Genomic DNA, 19812 nt, shown 5'->3' on the forward strand with positions numbered 1-19812 from the left:
TCCAGGGAAGCATGGAGTAAATATAAAAAGCACATGCCACAAAAGCATTACTGTCCTGAACATTTTAGCTTACTCCTTACTGCATCTATTTCTTTTACTGCATCATATAAGGAGAATATGTGTAATCTTCCTGAGTCAGCAAGACTATTTAAATCAGGACTTTCAGCTCTGGTTGTAACAACTAAACAAATTGTGAAAACAAATGTTCATGGCTTACATGATTAATTGGAATCACCAGAGTTAGTCTCCTGGCAATTTATTTTTAAACCTAGCAAATATACTTTCAATGCTACACATCTAGGAGAAGAACTACAGAAAATAAATCAAACCGATGATTATAGGAAACATCTGATATATATATATATATATATATATATATATATATATATATATATATATACATATATGTACATATATGTATATATACATACACATACACACACATACATGCATATACATATATATATGAAAATAAATATAAGCTATTTTGTTTCAGTTATTTGGAAAATATGTTAAATCTTTTTTCTCAATAAGTAACTAAGGTATGACTTCATAAGTTTTTGAAAAGTTAATTTTCTTCCTTTTTATAGACAGGTGGTGTCCGGGAGAAAGATGTCTTGCTCCATCTTTGGATAACAAAAAGCTTTGTGAAGCAAGCATAAAATCTATTACTGTGGATGGAAATGGGAAACCTTTTGCAGTTGTCCTGTATCCAGACTTTCAAGAAAAGACAATACCTCTTCAAAGACTTCAAGAAGTAAAATCAACTAAAGATTACTCCAGAAGTCTTATATTTGATGATAAAGATTTAGAAAAACCTTATTTCCCAGATCGAAAAATTCCATCTTTGGCTAGTGCTTTTCAATTATCTGAAGATGGAGACTCAATTCCTTATACTATTAATAGGTACTTGCGAGATTACCAAAGGGAGGGGGCTCAGTTCCTCTACAGACACTACATAGAGGGGAGAGGGTGTATTCTTGGTGATGACATGGGACTTGGAAAAACAATACAGGTAAATATTAGTTACCTTATAATTAAAGATAAGCTCATATGTATAAGAGTGAATACACTGCAAATCTCTGTAATGCACCTGTTACCGTAGGTTTTTGTTTGTGTTTTGTTTGTTTGTGTTTTTGTTTGTTTTTGTTTGTGTTTAGTTTGATGGAAAGTTTTCAAAATTGAAGACAGTGACTCAATGTCTCATTGTTTTATGCTCAGTACTTTATTAGTATTTGGGGAATAACATTTTTTTTTATTAATTTTTATTCTTAGAGAAAATGCTATATACAATGAAAAAAGTTAATTAACTTCTAGAGCCCCAAGCTCTTTAAGACAGAAATAATATAGCCCTTGCAAATTGTTGTTTGGGTTTGGTGTCTAATTCATATTGTGGACTAGAGGTTTGTAAAGAGAAGTGTGCTAGATCTCCTTTCAAAATGACATTTAATTTTATATTTAAAAGATGTATAATATTTATAATGTTCTTTCCCCTCTCCCAGCTCCTCTCAAATCTTCCCCCTTTCCCAACTTAATGTTCTTTTTTTCCTAATAAAAGAAAGAAAGAAAGAAACAAACAAACCAAAATATCACCCAACCACCACCAGCACACACACTCAAAAACAAAGCAAAGAAAACCCATGGAATCCATCTTGTGTTGGTCAACAACTCCTGAGCATAAGGCCTGCCCTGGAATGTGGTTGATACATCCAATGTCACTCCACCCATTTTCCCTCTGTGATCAGCTGTGTGGAAATAGCTTTTTGGTTATGAATGTGACTCTTCCCACTTCCATTGGCATGAACTTGTGCAGATCTTCTGTATGCTGTTGCAGTTTCTGAGCTGATGTATACATCAGCCCTGTTACAGCTAGAATATCTGTTTCCTTGGAGTTGTCCATGACCTCTTACAGTCTTTCCATTTCCTCTTCAGCATCAGTCTGAGAGCCTTGAGGGGTGGGGTGTGATGAAGACATCCATTTAGTGCAGTGCTCCGAAGTTCTTCCACTCTGCACTAGCACTTTTTTAAAAGTATGATCCTGAAACACTCTTGTTTCTTTTTATGTCCTATGAGATGAAAAAAAAAGAGGAATGTGTTCATCTTTTTTTTAATGATAATACTTTTGTGGGGGTTGTAGTGGGGAGACTAGGCCTTTTGTTTGAATGTTTGAGGTGCTGTTTCCCAGCCTCATATTTATTCTATATCATGAGGTGACTGCATGTGAGGAAAGATGGCCTATAAAAGTGTTGTTTGCAGAGTTTAGAAAGGAATGTCTGTGAAAACAAAACTTTCCCTGACTGTTTTTTTCCACCCCTTTCTGAAATGTAGGTCATGGCCTTTTATTATTCTAGATGTGACAGAATTAATTTTTTTTTCTGTAAGCAATTTTGTAAATATTCTACAATAAAGCACCTTCTGATGATTTTCTTTGAAATTAGTTTTGTAAATCTTCATTCTAAATTTGTCATAGATCTGCAAATTCTAATTTTTATAGACCTGTACTGTGCCAGTGGATTGTGGTAGAGCAGGCCCAACCTTTTCCAAATATTCATGTTCTCTTTGCTGCAGAGTAGTAGCCTGACTAAAGTGTTTTTCTAATCCATGAACCACCTTATGATCCTTCTTTTCCCTTTGGATATTAGCACATTATAGTTAGCATTACTTTAATTAACGTGTTAAGCTGAGAGATTTCCATGGTTTTAATTTCCCTGTTCATTTAGGGTGTATTCTCAACTAAAGTCAAGTTGCCCTAGGTTGGAGTTGTTATATGTCTTCTTTGCTCTCACTAATCCCATTAATTTCTGCCTGGCTGGACACACATTCACACATACACACACATTCATATACACACACACATACACATATTTATTTGTGTGTGTGTGTATGCATACTCATGCACATGTGCCACAGAGGATGGCTTGTGGCAGTTTTCCTATGTGGGTACCAGGGAATTGAGCTCAGGTCATCAGGCATGGTGACGTGTGCCTTTGTCTACAGAAGCCATCTCCCTAGCCCTCCCTGGATTCTTTAACAATAACTATTTATTTTCTTGGTTTTCTCTGTCTTTTTCTTAACTGGATTTTCAGTCTGTCTCCTTGTCACTTCTGTCCTTCAGACCCCTTGGTTTCATGTTGCTGAGTGACCAAAGCAGTTACTGGAGTCTCTAGACTGTCTCAGCACCCAGCACAGTGCCTGTCTTGTCATGGGTAGTAGATGTGTGCTGTCTATGTGGTTGCTTCAGTTTTGTTTTTTTTTTTAAATCTAACGTTAATGTAGCTGCATCAGTTTTTATTGCTTTCTGTTTTTATATTCAGTCTTCAATTTATAATCATAATTTTCTCTGTCCTTGATTTTTTATCTTTTACATAGCATACATATGTTGTGTCTGACAATCCTTGTCTTTGAAAAAAATTTACGATATTAAAAAAAAAAGTGGGTATATGTGCTGTCTTCTGTGCACATACAAGCACACTTGAAGTGTGCTGGCCCAGGCTTTGCTTCTTATGTAGAGCATCCATTTTATACATAGAGTGCTATTGGGCTATTATGTTACTATTTAGTTTTTACTTATATATATGTCTTTTTGGGTTTTTTTTTTTTTGCTGTCTTTTGGATAGATTGTGTTGCATTGCCTTGAACCCTGCTTGTTAAGTAGATAGTTATCTTAGTGATTACCCCAGAGCTCATGATAGATGTTTTCTGCTTATCAAATATAGCATGTACTTTTTTTTCCTTTGTGGACATAATAAGGGCCTTAGGAACTGTAGCTACCCCTACCCCTGACTTAGATAAAAGAGCTGTAGCCTAACTTCTTGTCATTTAATGCCAACAAAAGGTTGTTTGGCTTTCTTTTAGTCAGTATACCGTGTCTTCCTGCCTGCTTGCCGTTTTTCTTGCTCTTACATTTTGCTCTTGCTGCTGTACTGCTCTTTTGCCTAGAATCATCTACTTGTGCTTAGATTTTCACTTATACTACTTTTATATTTTATATTAATATTTTTATATTTACACATTACAAGAGTGTGGTTCTTTTTGTAATCAATTGCCTGGTTTTAGTTGTCTGAAAATATCTTCATTTTACATTCTTAAATATTGTTACTGAGTATAAAAACCTAGGTTATATTATTCTCCTTATTACTTTACTTTGAAAGTATTGTATTGTATAGTGTCTTTATTGTTTTTTATTACTTTGTATTTAATTGTTGCTGTATTGTAGGTAATCTGATTTTATTTACTCTAGCCTCTTTTAAATCAATTTTGTGTCTCAGTTTTATTTTATGAAGTACCTACTTGTGAATTTTTGTTAATTTTTAAAATTTTGCCATGGTGAGTAATTAATATTCATCACTAATGATCCTGTGGCTTAAGATATTATTTTATCTTATTTTTATTAGATATTTTCTTTATTTACATTTCAAATGTTATCCCCTTTCCTAGTTTTCCCTCTGAAAATCCCCTTCCCCCTCCTACCTCCCTCTGTTTCCCACCCAACCCACCCACTCTTATTTCTGGCCCTGGCATTCCCCTATACTGGGGCATAGAACTTTCACAGGACCTAGGGCTTCTCCTCCCATTGATGACCAACTAGGTCATCCTCTGCTACATATATAGCTAGAGCCACAAGTTCCACCATGTGTTTTCTTTGATTGGTGGTATAGTTCCAAAGAGCTCTGGGGTTACTGGTTAACCCCATATTGATGTTCCTCCTATGGGGCTTCAAATGATCAACTTTTATTTCTTCAAATAAATCTCATTACCATTTCCTTTATCATTTGGGATTTAGATTATAGATATCTGCATATTAAAAATTACTTTTCTTATAAGATGTGCACTGACAAGAAAATGTATGGAATTACAGTCACACCTGTATTTTGTAACTTGTAAACAACCTGGTAAAGTTGAAGGATTGCTAAAGTTTGAGGCCACCTTGACAGGACTCCCAAGTGAGTTTTAGGCTACACAGGACTCAAAAGAGACCTTCTGTCAGCTCCCTTATTTAGCCCCAATACAGACTTTTCATTATAGTTTTTGTAAGTCTATAATTTATAATTTATGCTTAAAAGTAATGTTTTTCCTTCTATATAGATACCAACTCATACATATTTACCCCACATCTTTAAAATAACCCTACTGATATTATTGTTGTCATCTTTATAGATAACTATATAGGGAGTTTAATTACCTTACTGAAGTTCACATAGTTGCCAAATAACCAGAGCTAACATTTGAACCAACAAGTATCTAATTGATTGAGTGTTCCTTGCCCTTGATTGTTGGAGTCTGCATCCTTTTCTTATTTTTATCCTTCTCATTTAATTTTTGGAGAAAAGTTGCTATTCAAATGGTATGTTTTGATGAGCGTATTAGCATAGCTTAAATTAGCCCCTGTCATTCATTAGATAAAGATAGGTACAAAATTTTGAGTCAAGTACTTTCTCCTTGAAGGAATTTATTTTCTACAAGAAAAGAAAAAAAAATGGATAGTTTATTCTAGAGGCTTTGAGAAGATAGTTTCCATGGATAGAAACAAATACTAAGGTACTAACTATCTCAGATGATGGAATCACAAAAGAACTCATCTGGTGGGCAGAATTGTCCCGAGAGGAGATGCCAGTATGGAGTTTTATGTGTTGCTTGTTAAGTTAAAGAAAGTCCCAGTGTTTTTCTGTTTCCCCTAACATCTTTTTGCCTGTGGTGTGCTACTGATTAGATTGTCATGTGTACAGTAAAGTTATGCATAGTAATAGAAAAAGCTTTTTTATTTCCAGGTTATTTCATTTCTGGCTGCAGTTTTGCATAAAAAGGGAACTCGTGAAGATATTGAAAATAACATGCCAGAGTTTTTACTAAAAAGTATGAAAAAGAAGCCGCCTTCTACAGCTAAAAAGGTGAATAAAAGTGTTCAACTCATAAAGTTGACATTGCAAACACAGAAGCATTTAAACACAATGTAATATATCTTACATTTTAATACAAGAGTTTGAACATAAAAATATTTATTTTGTAAGACTACTTTTTAACAATTTTTTATTAGATATTTTCTTCATTTACAATTCAAATGCTATCCCAAAAGTCCCTTATACCCTCCTCCGACCCTGCTCTCCAACCCACCCACTCCCACTTCCTGGCCCTGGTATTCCCCTGTATTGGAGTATATAATCTTTGCAAGACCAAGGGCCTCTCCTCCCAATGATGGCCGATTAGGCCATCTTCTGCTACATGTGCAGCTAGAGACACGAGCTCTGGGGGTACTGGTTAGTTCATATTGTTGTTCCACCTATAGGGTTGCAGACCCCTTCAGCCTCTTGGGTACTTTCTCTAGCTCCTCCATTGGGGGCCATGTGTTCCATCCAGTAGATGACTCAGAGCATCCACTTCTGTATTGCCAGGCACTGGCATAGCCTCACAAGAGTCAGCTATATCAGGGTCCTGTCAGCAAAATCTTGCTGGCATATGCAATTATGTCTGCATTTAGTGGTTGATTATGGTATGGATCCCCGGATGGGGCAGTCTCTGCATGGTCCTTCCTTCCTTCTCATCTCCAAACTTTGTAACTCCTTACATGGCTATTTTGTTCCCCATTCTAAGGAGGGACTAAGTATCCACACTTTGGTATTTCTTCTTCTTGAGTTTCATGTGTTTTGCAAATTGTATCTTGGATATTCTAAGTTTCTGGGCTAATATCCACTTATCAGTGAGTGAATATCATGTGAGTTCTTTTGTGACTGGGTTACCTCACTCAGGATGATACCCTCCAGATCCATCCATTTGCCTAAGAATTTCATGAATTCATTGTTTTTAATAGCTGAGTAGTACTCCATTGTATAAATGTACCACATTTTCTGTATCCATTTCTCTGTTGAGGGACATCTGGGTTCTTTCCAGCTTCTGACTATTATAAATAAGGCTGGTATGAACGTAGTGGAGCATGTGTTCTTATTACCAGGTGGAACATCTTCTGGATATATGCCCAGAAGAGGTATTGCTGGATCCTGCAGTAGTACTATGTCCAATTTTCTGAGGAACCGCCAGACTGATTTCCAGAGTGGTTGTACAAGCTTGCAATCCCACCAACAATGGATGAGTGTTCCTCTTTCTCCACATCCTCACCAGCATCTGCTGTCACCTGAATTTTTGATCTTAGACATTCTGACTGGTGTGAGGTGGAATCTCAGGGTTGTTTTGATTTGCATTTCCCTGATGATTAAGGATGTTGAACATTTTTCAGGTGCTTCTCAGCCCTTGGGTATTCCTCAGTTGAGAATTCTTTGTTTAGTTCTGTACCCCATTTTTTAATGGGGTTATTTGATTTTCTGGAGTCCAGCTTCTTGAGTTCTTTATATATATATTGGATATTAGTCCCCTATTGGTTTTAGGATTGGTAAAAATCCTTTCCCAATCTGTTGGTGGCCTTTTTGTCTTATTGACAGTGTCTTTTGCCTTACAGAAGCTTTGCAATTTTATGAGGTCCCATTTGTCAATTCTCAATCTTACAGCACAAGCCATTGGTGTTCTGTTCAGGAATTTTTCCCCTGTGCCCATATCTTCGAGACTTTTCCCCCACTTTCTTCTCTATAAGTTTTAGTGTCTCTGGTTTTATTTTGAGTTCCTTGATCCACTTAGACTTGAGCTTAGTACAAGGAGATAAGAATGGATCAATTCTCATTCTTCTACATGATAACTGCCAGTTAAGCCAGTACTATCTGTTGAAATGCTGTCTTTTTTCCACTGAATGGTTTTAGCTCCTTTGTCAAAGATCAAGTGACCATAGGTGTGTGGGTTCATTTCTGGGTCTTCAGTTCTATTCCATTGATCTACCTGTCTGTCACTGTACCAGTACCATGCAGTTTTTATCATAATTGCTGTGTAGTACAGCTTGAGGTCAGGCATGGTGATTCCCCCAGTGGTTCTTTTATTGTTGAGAATAGTTTTTGCTATCCTAGGTTTTTTGTTATTCCAGATGAATTTGTAAATTGTTCTTTCTAACTCTGTGAAGAATTAAGTTGGAATTTTGATGGGGATTGCATTGAATCTGTAGATTGCTTTTGGCAGGATAGCCATTTTTACTATATTAATCCATGAACATGGGAGATCTTTCCATCTTCTGAGATCTTCTTCGATTTCTTTCTTCAGAGACTTGTTCTTCTCATACAGATCTTTAACTTCCTTAGTTAGAGTCACACCAAGGTATTTTATATTATTTGTGTCTATTGTGAAGGGTGTTGTTTCCCTAATTTCTTTTTTTTTAAATTTTTTATTAGGTATTTTCCTCATTTACATTTCCAATGCTATCCCAAAAGTTCCCCATACCCACCCCACACTCCCCTATCCCCCCACTCCCCCTTTTTGGCCCTGGCATTCCCCTGGGGCATATAAAGTTTGCAAGTCCAATGGGCCTCTCTTTCCAGTGATGGCCGACTAGGCCATCTTTTGATACATATGCAGCTAGAGTCAAGAGCTCCGGGGTACTGGTTAGTTCATAATGTTGTTCCACCTATAGGGTTGCAGATCCCTTTAGCTCCTTGGGTACTTTCTCTAGCTCTTCCATTGGGGGCCCTGTGATCCTTCCAGTAGCTGACCCTAATTTCTTTCTCAGCGTGTTTATCCTTTGTGTAGAGAAAGACCACTGATTTGTTTGAATTGATTTTATATCCAGCTACTACACTGAAGCTGTTTATCAGGCTTAGGAGTTCTCTAGTGGAATTTTTAGGGTCACCTATATGTACTATCATATCATCTGCAAGTAGTGATATTTTGACTTCTTCCTTTCCAATTTGTATCCCCCTGGTCTCCTTTTGTTGTCTAATTGCTCTGGCTAGGACTTCAAGTACTATGTTGAAAAGGTAGGGAGAAAGTGGGCAGCCTTGTCTAGTCCCTGATCTTAGTGGGATTGCTTCCAGCTTCTCTCCATTTACTTTGATGTTGGCTACTGGTTTGCTGTTTATTGCTTTTATTATGTTTAGGTATGGGCCTTGAATTCCTGATCTTTCCAAAACTTTTATCATGAATGGGTGTTGGATCTTGTCAAATGCTTTCTCCGAATCTAACAAGATGATCATGTGGTATTTGTCTTTGAATTTGTTTATATAGTAAATTACATTGATGGATTTCCATATATTGAACCATCCCCGCATCCCTGGGATGAAGCCTACTTGATCATGATGGATGATCGTTTTGATGTGTTCTTAAATTCGGTTTGTGAGGATTTTATTGAGTATTTTTGCATCGATGTTCATAAGGGAAATTGGTCTAAAGTTCTCTATCTTTGTTGGATCTTTATGTGGTTTAGGTATCAGAGTAATTGTTACTTCATAGAATGAATTGAGTAGAGTACCTTCTCTTCCTATTTTGTGGAATAGTTTGAGGAGAGTTGGAATTAGGTCTTCTTTGAAGGTCTGATAGAGCTCTGCACTAAACCCATCTGGTCCTGGGCTTTTTTTTTTTTGGCTGGGAGACTATTGATGACTGCTGCTTCTATTGCTTTAGGGGATAGGGACTGTTTAGATCGTTAACCTGATCCTGATTTAACTTTGGTACCTGGTATCTGTCTAGAAATTCGTCCATATCATCCAGGTTTTCCAGTTTTGTTGAGTATAGCCTTTTGTGGTAGGATCTGATGATGTTTTGGATTTCCTCAGGCTCTTTGGGTTGGAAGTTGATTTTATTCGATATTAGAATGGCTACTCCAGTTTGTTTCTTCGGACCATTTGCTTGGAAAATTGTTTTCCAGCCTTTTACTCTGAGGTGGTGTCTATCTTTTTCCCTGAGGTGTTTCCTGTATGCAGCAAAATGTTGGGTCCTGTTTACGTATCCAGTCTGTTAGTTTATGTCTTTTTATTGGGGAATTGAATCCGTTAATATTAAGAGATATTAAGGAAAAGTAATTATTACTTCCTGTCATATTGCTTTGGGTTCAGTTCTGTGGTGCTAAATGGTTCTACAGAGCTTATATATCCATTTTATGCCACTTACAACAACTAGACTAGGAAGAGAAAAAAGGAAGTAATGTGATTTAAAACGTAAATACAGTTAAATGTATTCAGAATGTTCCAGCAAGAGTAAGAGTAGGAAAAGAGAAATGTATCCCCCATGTGGTTGACAAAGTTGACAATGGAGCCTTCCCTTGTTCTTCCCTTCCTTACTTTCTCTGTGTATATTTATTTATATACAGAATTATGTGTGTGTGCACATATACTGAATTATGTTTGTGTGTGCACACATATACTGAGTTATGTATGTGTGCATATATACTAAATTATTTGTGTGCACAAATACTGAATTATGTGTATGTGCACATATATTGAATTGTGTATGTGCATATATACTGAATTATGTATGAGTATACATATACTGAATTGTGTGTGTGCATATATACTGAATTATGTTGTGTGCCTATTTACTGAATTATGTATCTGTGCATACATACTGAAATCCTTTGTCACAGTGTACATTGCTTTTATTAGATCTTCTGTAGCTAAAATTTTATTAATTTGTGTTGTCTTATATTCTTATAATTTTCATTAATGTGTAAATGTTCCTTTGAGTACTACTTTAGCTCCTTTCTAATTTTGGAAAGTAGTACTATTTTCATTATTCTTCTCTAAATTACCTGCACTTCCAATTTTGTTCTCTTTACCCAAATACTATTTCAAAGACAATTCTTAATATTTCTACATGATTATAATATTTGGTACAGAGTGAACAGCAAAGCTCTGTATCTTTTTCTTACAGAATAATATAGCCATGATGTTTTCTATGTAAAGTATTTTTAGTGTTTTGGTGTTTATTGTTTGGAAATATTCACTTGTTTCTTTGTTACTATGGCTGCATGGTTCTGTATTTTCTATTTAACCAAGCTTCATTACTTTGTTAAAAGCCTTAATCCTTTAGTCAAGGCAAGTTAGAAATACAGTGATCCTTTGGCTTGATGAATGTCAAGAATTCCAGCACAATTAGCAGATTTACTATGAGAATTGCCTGTAAACAAACGATAGGGGCATTCCAAATAAGAATACTAAGATAATGAATTTTGCATAAGACCTAAGTTTAACAATTGTGAAAGACCTTTGAGTTTGCCTTACTCTTTTTTGAGATGCGGACTAGACTATAAACTTTGTTTATGGGAAAGCCTATGTTTATGGGGAAACCTTGTGACCCAATATAGTAAGGATTCCTTCAACATTTGTCACCTGGGGGCTGGAGAGGTGGCTAAGTGATTAAGAGCACTGGCTACTCTTCCAAAGGACCTAGGTTCAATTCCCAGCACCCACATGGCAGTTCCCAACTGTCTGCAACTCCTTTTTCAGGGGATCCAGTGCCCTCACATAGACATACATGCAGGCAAGACACAAATGTACAATGTAAAAGTTAATAAAAACAAAACATTTGTCACCTGTAAACCTGTCCAGTGTGTCTCAGGAAATACACTATAATATCATTTACTGAGAACAGTTTGTGGGAGGGTATTAGAAACTATTTAAAAAAGAAACCTCATATCCACCAAAATTATTTATATGGCTACTGTTAAGGCGCTCAACTCTCCTGAGAAGCTCATGTCCATATGTGGATATGTACTGTCCTTTTCCTAAATAGCTTTTTTATGTTAAAATCTATTCTTGAACCTAAGCTAAAATCTTTTCTTAATAAACTGCAACTCTATTTCATACTTTCTCATCCTGAAACTTTTCTGCAGTGTAGTGAAGAATCCTGACTTCTTGTGAGTGACAGTCTCTAAAAGAGAACTCAGACTTGGACAGGTGGCAGCTGTGTCTCCTCTTCTGATATGATTTTCTTGTTTATTTCAGCAACTGAGTTCTGAGAAATCTATATTAAATTTTCTGTTATGACTAAAGTTGTTCATTTATATTGTGTTTGTGTTGGTTCTCATTAATCTCTTTAAGTTTGGTTTTATAAATTTCATTTGTATATTGGCACTCAGTTGACAAATTATTTGTTGATTTGTGAGTTCAGAATTTTACCTTATAACTTGACCCAAATAATTATAAAAAAGATAAAAATTATTTTCTGTTGTACATTTAGATAATGGTTCAATGCTAAACTGATTTTTTGTTCATTGAAGGGAATACCTAAGATTCCATCTTTGAAATCCCTCCACACTGCAAAGCTCTAATATGTACTGTAGAATTCTACCAAATAAGTTCACTTTTGAAAAATGTGCCCAGAGGCTAGATAGATGGCTCTACACTTAGGAGAATTTACTGCTCTTGCAGAGGACCAGAGTTTGGTTCCTAGCATACATAGCTTACAACCATTTTAACCCCAGTTCTAGGAGATCTGATGCTCTGGTCTCTATAGGCTCCTGCATGCATGTGGTGCACATATGTATAAAAACAGAAATTTAGTAAATATTTTTTCTTAATTTAAAAATATGTAGAGTACATTTTTATAGGGGATTCTAAGTATTGGTGGCAGAGTAAACTTTTTTTTACAAGAGACTGATTCCACTAGTTTTTCTTAAAATCCCTGGGCATTGCTTTTATTGATCTGATCCTTCCAACTGCTTCAGTCTGTTGGGTTCTGTTGTTGTTTTTATGGCTATTTGTTTCATGATTTCTTTCTCATAGGTACAATATGGCCTTCTCAGTTCTGTGAGGGGTGGGAGTGGTATACTCATTGCTGTCTTTCTGAGCTGTTTTACTCTGCTGGGACTCCTTTCCAGGTGTCACAGCTCTGTTACAGATTGGTTTCCATATTTGTTCTTCACTTGGTTGGCAGCAGTGCATATATGTTTTCAGAGAGTCCATTTGAAGTGGCATACATTTCTTAAGTTTTGTGGGTAAGAGAATAAATAAAATAAAGATAAAGATAATGCCAGAATCAAAACAGAATCCTGAAAGACCGATTTCAATCTCCTTGAAAAATAAACAATGAATAAATTAAATATTACAAATTATGAGTTAGTAGTTTGAACTAAGGCTGTATGTATGTGTAAGAGAGATTATTTTATATGTATTCTAAAACTTTTCAGGTATGAATAAGTCTTTGAGGAATGCATGAAATATAAGTGCCAATGAATTCCTAAAGGAAAAGATACAAATCATGCATTTTAAGTGCTGCTTCTTGGAACCATTCCTTAAATTTAAGCTAAGTTTATACTGTAGCTTGCTTGGTCTTTACGAAATAAATCATAGTAAGTTAATTGAAAATATCATCTTGTAAGATCAAACTTTGGAGATTCTAAGAAAAATGTATAATGAAAGGGAGGTCAGTGGGGAAATAGACCAGTGGGTAAAGTACTTGCTGTGATGATAACATGAGTTTGTCCCCAGAACCTGTGTAGAAAAGTAATGTCAGTGCTGGGAAACAGACAGGCAGATCCCAGCTTGCCAGCCAGCCAGCCAGCTTAGCTAAAAAACCGCTGCCTGCTTGCATGCATGCTTGCTTGCCTTCCTGCCTCCCTGCCTGTCTGCCTGCCTTCCTTTTTTTCTTTTTATTTATTATTCACCTTTTATCCTGCTTACTGCCCCCCTCCCAGTCACCCTGTCCCACAATCCTTCCCCCTTCCCCTCTCCCCTTCTCATCTAAGCAGTTGTCCCACCCTCATCCCCCCGGTGTATTCACACACCCAAGGCTTCATGTTTCTGTGAGGTTAGGTGCTTATTCTTCCATTGAAGCCAGACAAGGCAGCCCAGCTAGAAGAACATATCCCACATACAGGCAACAGCTTTTGGGATAACCCCTGCTCCATTCATTCAGGGTCCACATGACTACGGAGCTGCACATTTGTTGTATGTGTTCAGGGAGGCCTAGGTCCAGCCGGTATATGTTCATTGGTTTGTGGTTCAGTCTTTGAGAGCTCCAAGGGTCCAGGTTGAAGCCAGACAAGGCAGCCCAGCTAGAAGAACTTGTCATATACAAAATCTAAAGAGAGGCATCATAACCAGACATAGCATTTTGAGCCTTGACATTGTATTCGAAAGTGGGAGAAAAGTTAAATTGTAAGGTAAACTACAATAGCCAAAGGTATGTGAAGTGAAGCCAGATGGGAAGGTGCTTCTGTGCTTAGTGAGTGGGGTAAGGAGTTAGTTTCAGCTAGACTTTTGTTTTCTTCTTTCTCTTTACAAACACAGTCACATACTCTGTTTCTTTCAGGTCATAAGTGGCCTGACGAAACATTACACAAAATCTTTCATTTTATGCTGTTTTATTGCTTCATCTCTTGAGAGTGGGCAAGTATAAACCTTTAGAAAAGTTTATCACTAATCCTCTTATATGTAATAACCTAGGAGTATTGGTCATAAAGAAAAGTAAAAACAAAAAAGTTTTAAGTAGTTGATGAGAATGATATTCAGTGTTAAAAACAAAAAATGGAGCCTCCAAGCACAACTGTGAAAACTAGATTGTGCTACTTGAAAGCTGAATTAATCCACTTTCTGTCACTGTGACAAATTACCAGATATAAGTAACTTAAAAGAATGAGAAGTTTATTTTGGCTCTTAGTTTTAGAGGTTTTGGTCCATGACCAGTTGTCTTGGCTTTATAGCCTGTGGCAAGGCAGTAAGTACATCATGATAGGAATATGTGGCAGAGGAAGCTGTTCATTCATTGAGGACAAAGTGAAAAAGATAGGAGAGATGTTCTCCAAGGGCACTGAACCATGTCCCAATTCACAATAGTTCAATTTCCCTTCACAAGGCACTGTTTTTTTAAAGTCTCGCCATCTCCCTGGGAACCAAGCCTTTTCCACACATGCCTTTGGGGAACATTTCATATCCAGACTGTAGCTTATCTCTAAATAGCTAGAAGCTCAGTAGAGAGCAGGGGATAGAGGTAACAAGTGTGGAGTCTTGAGAACTTAGCTGTGAAGAAGAGCCTGGTAACCAAACATGTGCATGGAGAAAACATGCTCGATCTTGTTTCAGTTTCATTTTTTTTAATAGAAAATATGCCAGTTGATAAAAGTTGTCCTTTATAAAAATAAAGCTGTCATGTGGGGAAGGCTGGGGCCAAATTTACCATGTTGATTTCAGACTGATAGACAGATGGGAGCTACTGAGTAGAATCAAACTGTGTTGTCTTTGAGGAACATAAACAGTTAACCTGTAGTCAAAGGTGGGAAGGCAGGGTATGTGGAAATAAACACAGGTAAAGTTACTAACAGAAAGCTAAGTAGAGGTCCTCTGCTTGCTCCAGTTTTCCAGTTTTTCATGCCTTTGACTGATAGAGTCTGAGAAAAAGGGACTAGGAAAGAGAAGAAAGGAACCCAGAGGGCTGTTCAGAGAAGGATGCTGCCCATTTGTTGGGATCCTAATGTTACTGTTCTCTCTCTTAGAGAGTTATGTTTCTCTTCTTCAGTGCCTTTAAGAATAGAAATGAAAATAACTATTCCTTTCAGCGGGTTATCTTGTTTGTTCTAACAAAAAACTAATTAAGTAAAGAATATTTTTGAAGATTTTTGCCCACATTTAGCAAACCAATTAGTTGTATTAATTGCTTACTTATAGCATCAAAATCAAACAGTGGAACTATTGATACTGTGCCATTTCATGTTGGAGTTCTTATTAAAAACGTGGATGCTTTTCTTCCTGTTTTTAGATGTTCTTAATAGTTGCTCCTCTTTCTGTCCTCTACAACTGGAAGGATGAATTGGATACCTGGGGATATTTCAGAGTTACTGTTTTACACGGTAGCAAAAAAGACAATGAGCTGCTTCGTTTAAAGCAGAGGAAATGTGAAATTGCTCTGACGACCTATGAAACACTGCGCTTGTGTCTGGAGGAGCTTAACAGGTAAACTGGTGAGAGCAGTGACGTCAGTGTGCTGCCGACATCGGTCATGTGCATCTTTATATCGTGGCTCAAAGCTCAAGCTCCTTCAGCTTGATTTTCATGTCAGGGTTGTAAACCATAGTGTGACAGCTGACTCCATCGGCACAGCTTCCCACCACTTCATATTGTAATTCTTAAACTCAGAACAGGACTCCTTTCTAAAAAGTGCATTTTAGAGAGTGGAAAGATTTGTCCCAAGTTCCATGTACAGCACTTTGCATAGGTGATGCCTACAACAACATTGAAAACCACTTAGAACATTTTGGTCTGCACCTTAGATCAGTAGCACACCCCTGATGAATTTCCAGCAGGTTATGGAGAAAAAAAGCTCCTATTGGTATGTTGAGCTACGTCGATGGAAGAAAACCAATTAAGAGATTTTTTTTTTCTGACCTAATTTTTGCCCAAATTCCCAGTTTAAGTGTATAGGTCCCAATGTTAGAATGTAATCAAGCTTAAAGATGTGATTAAGAAAAAATTGGGCTGTTTACATAGGATTATAAGTCAAAATGAGGTGTCCTTACTAGATAACAGACAAGTACCATGAGCATAAAAGCATAGGGGATATGTGAGTTACCTAATAAGTCTTTTAAGTTCTAAAATACCATGGTTTTAACTAGTATGAATTATAGTCAGTGAAAGAGAGAATGGCAGAAAACTACCTTAAAAGCGATTCTTTCAAATCAGCTAAAATGCCCTGGCATGAGATCACACAGATGTACTCATGAGTAAAATGTAGCGAGATGAGATGGTGCATAGCCAAAACCCTACCTGCTCTGGAGCTGAGGTGAGAGGATCATGAATTTAAGGCCAGCATGAACAAACACAGTGGGGCCTGTGCTCAAAAATAACAACAAAAATATATATACTAAAAAGCACATGCTACAAAGCTATGTAGATTTGGGTAAGTCATCTCATCTAGAAAATGCCAGGATGAATTGGATCGCTTTTGCCAAAATGGGCTATTCAAACACAGGTGGAAAGTTTCCATTAGAATTAACCTAATGAGGTACAATAATCAATAGTGATTTTTACACGTAGTTAGCTTCCATTTCTACGGATTCCACATGGCTAGAAAAATGTGTCTATAACAGATTAATGATTTTCCTAAACAACTCAGTATATTTTTATATAGCATTTACACTGTGGAGGGTATTACATATTACATAGGTTATTTGAAGAATACAGGAAGATATATGTAGATTATCTGCTGATACTGTGTCATTTTATGTAAGAGACTGGAACTTCCACATATTTTGGTCCCTGAACCAATCCTCAGATACTAAGGGGTACCTTTTATAGTGCCGTGAATATTGACCTAACATACTTAGATTTTTCTGTAAAGGTCCAGTTAGTAAATATTTTGAGGCTATACATAATTTCTGTGGAATATTCTTTTTTATTTTTCAACTTACTAAAAATATGAAATTATTCTTAGTTTCTTGACCATGCAAAACTACTCACAATCTGGTTTTAGCCCAACAGCCACAGTTTGCTGACACCTGTTTTGAAAAATGAACACCTGAGCTCAACCCCTATCCCAAGCAAGGGAGAACACATTTGTATGATCCCAACTGTCCTCCTCCTTACAGGCAAACATTCTGCAGTTCTCACCATGAACACGCATCTTGACTCCTGTCACCACAGACTGTTTCAAGCTAGTCCAGAGAGTTCCAGTAACGCAAGTCAGCTGCAAGTCTCCTCATTCATCTTTGCCCAACACGTTTTTAAGACTCCCCTGGACCATCCACCAAATCACTAGTTATTTTTTTAGATGTTGAGTTGTATTCCGTCTTATGAGAATGTTCCTCTTTCTGTTACCCATTCATTTGAAATTAGTTATTTAATTTGTTTCCTAGCTCATTATTAGTACAAGTAAAATGTCAAGAAATATGTTTATGGAAGCCCTTTTTGACATGGTTTTTATTTTTGTTGGGTAGATAAATGAGAGTGTCTATTTTAGTTTAGAGTAAGTACAGGTTTAAATGGAAAAAAATGCAAACCTGTTTTCCATAGTGATTATGCCGTTGTACTTTAACGGAATTGTATAAGGGCTCTGTAGCTTCATAGTCTCACCTATATTAGCATTGTGAGTCTTTTTGCTTTTACTCAATTTAGGGAGATATAGTACATGACATCATGATAGGAATTATATCTTTATAATACATGTGCCCCTGAAAAGTTTATTCTACAGTTGCTAGGTAGTGTTCTCTAAGTGTCAAGAAGCCTAGATTGATCTGTGTAGTTTTGAATGTTTTCTGCTGATTTTCTTTGGGATTGGATTATAATTTCTGAGATGAGATTTGAAATCACATAGTTATTTATATCTCCTCAGTTCTGGAACTTTAAGTACTATATGTTTAAGTTCTATTTCTAGGTTTACATGCAGTTTCAAATTTTAATTTTTTTCTGATGGGTTAATTTTGAAGAATACCTCTTAAATTTTATATCTTATAGTCATTTATGTAATATTAATAAACTTCTAACAGTCCTCTGATGCCTACTGTGTAGTATAGTTTTTCCACCCTTTTATTGCAACATTTTCTTTATATTTTTAGTGACTTTCTTTACAAGTAGAGTTTAGTTGAACTGTGATTTTTTTTCTTAATGTCTATTCTGACAGTCTTTGCATTTGTGAGGTAGATATTTAGACCATTCATATTTAATGCAGCATGGGTAAACTTAAATTTTACTAGGTAGGCTTTGGTTGTGATTTTTTACTGTTTTATGGATTTTGGCAAAAGACAATACTCTTGGTTTTGGAGAGATTATTAAGTAATTTGTCCAAGCTTACACAGTCAAGTCAGTGGTTTGCATGAGGTTTTAACATTGATTACCAATTTAACTCCAGACCTCTGGGTTAAACCAGCATGTAACCTGAAAACTAGATGTTATGCAATAAGATAAATGTAATAAATTATCTTATAGCCACATTTTAATTGTTTACCTGTCCTTTTAGAGTGTGTTCCTTAACATAGATTTCATATTTAACTTCTATGTTTCAATGCTTATTGTATTTTAACATGTATTTGCTAAAGAAATATTTAAGTGATTATTTTATGTGGCACAAGTATTAAGAGTTTCAAAAATTACATAATTGTAAACCATGCATTTATAAAAGTAGACAAATGAGGACATTCCTTTTTTGTTGTTACTTGTTACTAGTTCAAATGTCTTTGTTTTGATATACTTTAAATGTTTTATGTTAGATCTGAGTGAGTACTATTTTGTGCATTTGATACTCTGTATATTTATAATAAATAATCCACAGAGTAGACAATGCATGGTATATTGTCGTTGAACAATAATTATTACTATTATATTCATCATATTTTATGAAGTATTGGTAGATTTAAATATGTATAAAAAGCCAAATAAGGCTGCATTTTTTTTGTGCACTCTTTCTAACCTGTACCTCGAGCTGTTAACAGATACTATTCAGTCAGGCTGTCTGTCTTGTCTGTCTGTCTGTCTCTCCTTTGCCCATCCTTCCCATTACCCCACTTTGTTCAGTTTTGCTTAGTTTTCAAATAGTTTCTTCTTACCCAGGCTAGCTAGACTTTTCTGTATACCTCAGGCTGGCCTTAAAATCATTTTTGGGGGGGGAGGGTTTACAATTTTTATAAAAAGTTTTTATTGGTTATTTTATTTACATTTCAAATTTTATTCCCCTTCCTGGTTTCCCCTTCACAAACTCCCTAACCCAACTCCCCTCCCCCCTACTTTTATGAGGGTGCTCCCCAACCACCCCTCCACTCCCTCAACACCTTAGCATTCTCCCATGTTGGGGCATCAAGACTTCATAGGACCAAGGGCCTCCCCTCTCATTGATGCCAAATAAGACCATCCTCTGCTACATATGCAGCTGGAACCTTTGGCCTTAAGTTCTTGATATTCCTGCCTCCACTTCCTGAGTGGTTGGATTACAAGTGTAATCTAACTTTTATATCCACATCTCTAACAACATATTTATGCTACAATTTTTAAAGATTTTTATGTATCTGTCTTTTTCTTGGGGAAAATT

The 19812-nt window shown here is 36.3% G+C and overlaps 1 protein-coding gene across 7 annotated transcripts in view; it reads left to right on the top strand.

Annotated features, from left to right (window-relative positions):
• Ercc6l2 (excision repair cross-complementing rodent repair deficiency, complementation group 6 like 2) overlaps positions 1 to 19812 on the top strand; it is an 89324-nt gene that overhangs the window by 8062 nt on the left and 61450 nt on the right. For 5 of the 7 annotated variants that reach the window (XM_006517451.4, XM_017315632.2, NM_001013608.3 and 2 more), the window contains exons 2-4: positions 591 to 1015; positions 5769 to 5888; positions 15556 to 15749. In XM_006517451.4, coding sequence (XP_006517514.1) covers positions 591 to 1015; positions 5769 to 5888; positions 15556 to 15749 — 739 coding nt within the window. The remainder of the gene's footprint in view (positions 1 to 590; positions 1016 to 5768; positions 5889 to 15555; positions 15750 to 19812) is intronic. The other 2 variants (XM_017315633.2, NM_001361124.1) reach the window with 2 other exon arrangements.

Source organism: Mus musculus, chromosome 13 (assembly GCF_000001635.26).
Source record: "Mus musculus strain C57BL/6J chromosome 13, GRCm38.p6 C57BL/6J".
Lineage (NCBI taxonomy): Eukaryota > Metazoa > Chordata > Mammalia > Rodentia > Muridae > Mus > Mus musculus.